Source organism: Merops nubicus, unplaced genomic scaffold (genome assembly GCF_000691845.1).
Source record: "Merops nubicus isolate BGI_N331 unplaced genomic scaffold, ASM69184v1 scaffold21229, whole genome shotgun sequence".
In the NCBI taxonomy this organism is placed as follows: domain Eukaryota; kingdom Metazoa; phylum Chordata; class Aves; order Coraciiformes; family Meropidae; genus Merops; species Merops nubicus.
In genome coordinates, this window is record NW_008633419.1 from 1,638 (window position 1) to 3,902 (window position 2,265).

Sequence of the window (2,265 nt, forward strand, 5' to 3'; positions counted from 1 at the left end):
CTTCACAGCCTCCACTGGACTCTCTCCAGTAATTCCTTGTGTCTTTTGAACTGTGGAGCCCAAACTGGACCTAATACTCCCAAGGTGGACTCACTAGGGCAGAGTAGAGGAGGAGGAGAACCTCCTTTGACCTGAAGGCCACACTCTTCTTCATGCATCCCAGAACATCATTTGCCTTCTGGGCCATGAGGGCACATTTGTGGCTCATGGTGAACAGGGAAGAGCAGAGCAAAGCTCAGTTCCATCTTTTGACTGACCTGTCAATGTTTTAGATTACAGAATAGCCATTACTGCTGTTGAAAGAGCAAAAAATTTGGTTTGTGGTGTCTGCTAAAGGACTGGTTTAATTTATATTATTTTAAAGCTGTTCAGCACACTAAACTTTGCCATTGTCTAACTCAAAATTTCCTGTGGTAGAAAGAAGAACAACATGAAGGAGGAGAATGGCTGAGCTAGATAAACCAGGCCTATGGCAGAGCAATATTATGGACTGTGCTTTCTGTAATGGTCTGTATTAACAGCATCAGATCTGTGGAAACTTTCAGGAAGCTGTTAACTTGCTGCTAGCCAGTACTTGAGCTTAGCAGTTATTTGGTAACAGCTGGAAAAAAAGCTAAATGAGGTGGGATGAACATCACAAATGGGCCAAGACAGCAGGATATGGAAGAAATGTTAGCAAGGTGTCTTTGATCATGAGGCAGCCTGTGCCCAGGTAGCCAAGGAGGCCACCAGCATCCTGGCTTGGGCCAGCACTGGTGTGGCCAGCAGGAGCAGGGCAGGGATCGTCCCCCTGGGCTGGGCACTGGGGAGGCTGCCCCTCCAATCCTGGGGGCAGTTTTGGGCCCCTCCCTCCCAGAAGGCCCTTGAGGGGCTGGAGCGTGGGCAGCGCAGGGCAACGGAGCTGCTGGGGCAGGGTCTAGAGCCCAAGTGTGGGGAGGAGCAGCTGAGGGAGCTGGGGGAGCTGAGCCTGGAGCAAAGGAGGCTTAGGGGAGACCTTCTGGCTCTGCACAGCTCCTGACAGGAGCCTGGAGCCAGGGGGGGGTCGGGCTCTGCTCCCAAGGGACAAGGGACAGGCCAAGAGGAAAGGGCCTCAAGTTGCCCCAGGGGAGGTTTCAGTTGTCCCTGAGGAACAATTTCTTGCCCTGGAGGGCTGTGGAGGCCTGTGCCAGGCTGCCCAGGGCAGTGGTGGAGTCCCCACCCCTGGAGGGGCTTCCAAGCCGTGGAGATGTGGGGTGAGGGACACGGGGCAGTGGGGAGCTGGCAGTGCTGGGGGCAGGGTTGGACTCCAGGGTGCTGGAGCTCTCTCCCAGCAGAGTGGCTCTGTGCTTGCAGCCTGACCAAGGACATGACAGGGAAGGAGGACGTGTACCGGGGCCCCGCCATCCGCGCGCTCTGCAGGATCACTGATGTGAGTACAGCTCAGGTCCCTGCTGTGGGAGGGGTGGTGGGTGAGGAGGGGTTCAAAGCAGAGCAGCTGCTCCCTGCCAAGCTGTTTTTAGGCTCTGCCTCCAAGGGAGCCACTCTTTTCTCTGTGCCTTTGGCAGGGTACAATGCTGCAGGCCATCGAGCGATACATGAAGCAAGCCATCGTGGACAAAGTCCCCAGTGTCTCCAGTTCTGCACTGGTGTCTTCCTTAGTAAGTAAAGCAGCAGATCCTTGTAAAGCTCTGCCTTGTGTTGTGGCTGGGGAGGATCATCTGCTGTGTTTGTAGCTCTGGTTTGTTCTCTCTTCATCTTCTTTTCCTTTGAGATGACTCTTCTTCATCTCCTGGTGGGAAAACAGAAAATAGCAATAGAGTTTCCTTTGCTTCAGTCTGCTTCTCAGTAGGAGAGTAAGCAGAAACAACCTCTTCTGTGGAAGAAATAACATCAGTGACTCTTGAGGAGCCAAATCCATGCCCTTAAAAATGTGCTTCTGCTGTTAACTTTGTCTGCTGACTCAATGTGTGGCTTCTTCCAGCATATGATGAAGATCAGTTACGACGTAGTCAAACGGTGGATCAATGAAGCTCAAGAAGCAGCTTCTGGGGACAACATCATGGTGCAGGTATGTCTGAAGGTGGTTGCCCCCAGGAAGCTCTAAGCAATTTAATGGTGTTCTGTGAGTTCTTCAAATAACCCTAGAAAAAGTAGAAACCATAAAAAAGTTTTCCTTTTTCCCCTTATTCTTTTAAAAACAAGAATTGTGACTTGAGGGATGGCTCAACTCTCACAAAATCTCTGTGATCCTGTGCAAGATTCTTAATTAATTCTAAATTAACCTCT

General features: G+C 51.3%; 1 protein-coding gene across 1 annotated transcript in view; it reads left to right on the top strand.

Moving 5' to 3' along the window:
- The window catches only part of LOC103780571 (coatomer subunit gamma-2), a 10,414-nt gene that overhangs the window by 852 nt on the left and 7,297 nt on the right, over positions 1–2,265 (top strand). Inside the window, exons 2-4 of the mRNA XM_008948261.1 lie at positions 1,333–1,408; positions 1,545–1,637; positions 1,961–2,047. Of these exons, the coding sequence (XP_008946509.1) occupies positions 1,333–1,408; positions 1,545–1,637; positions 1,961–2,047 (256 nt within the window). The remainder of the gene's footprint in view (positions 1–1,332; positions 1,409–1,544; positions 1,638–1,960; positions 2,048–2,265) is intronic.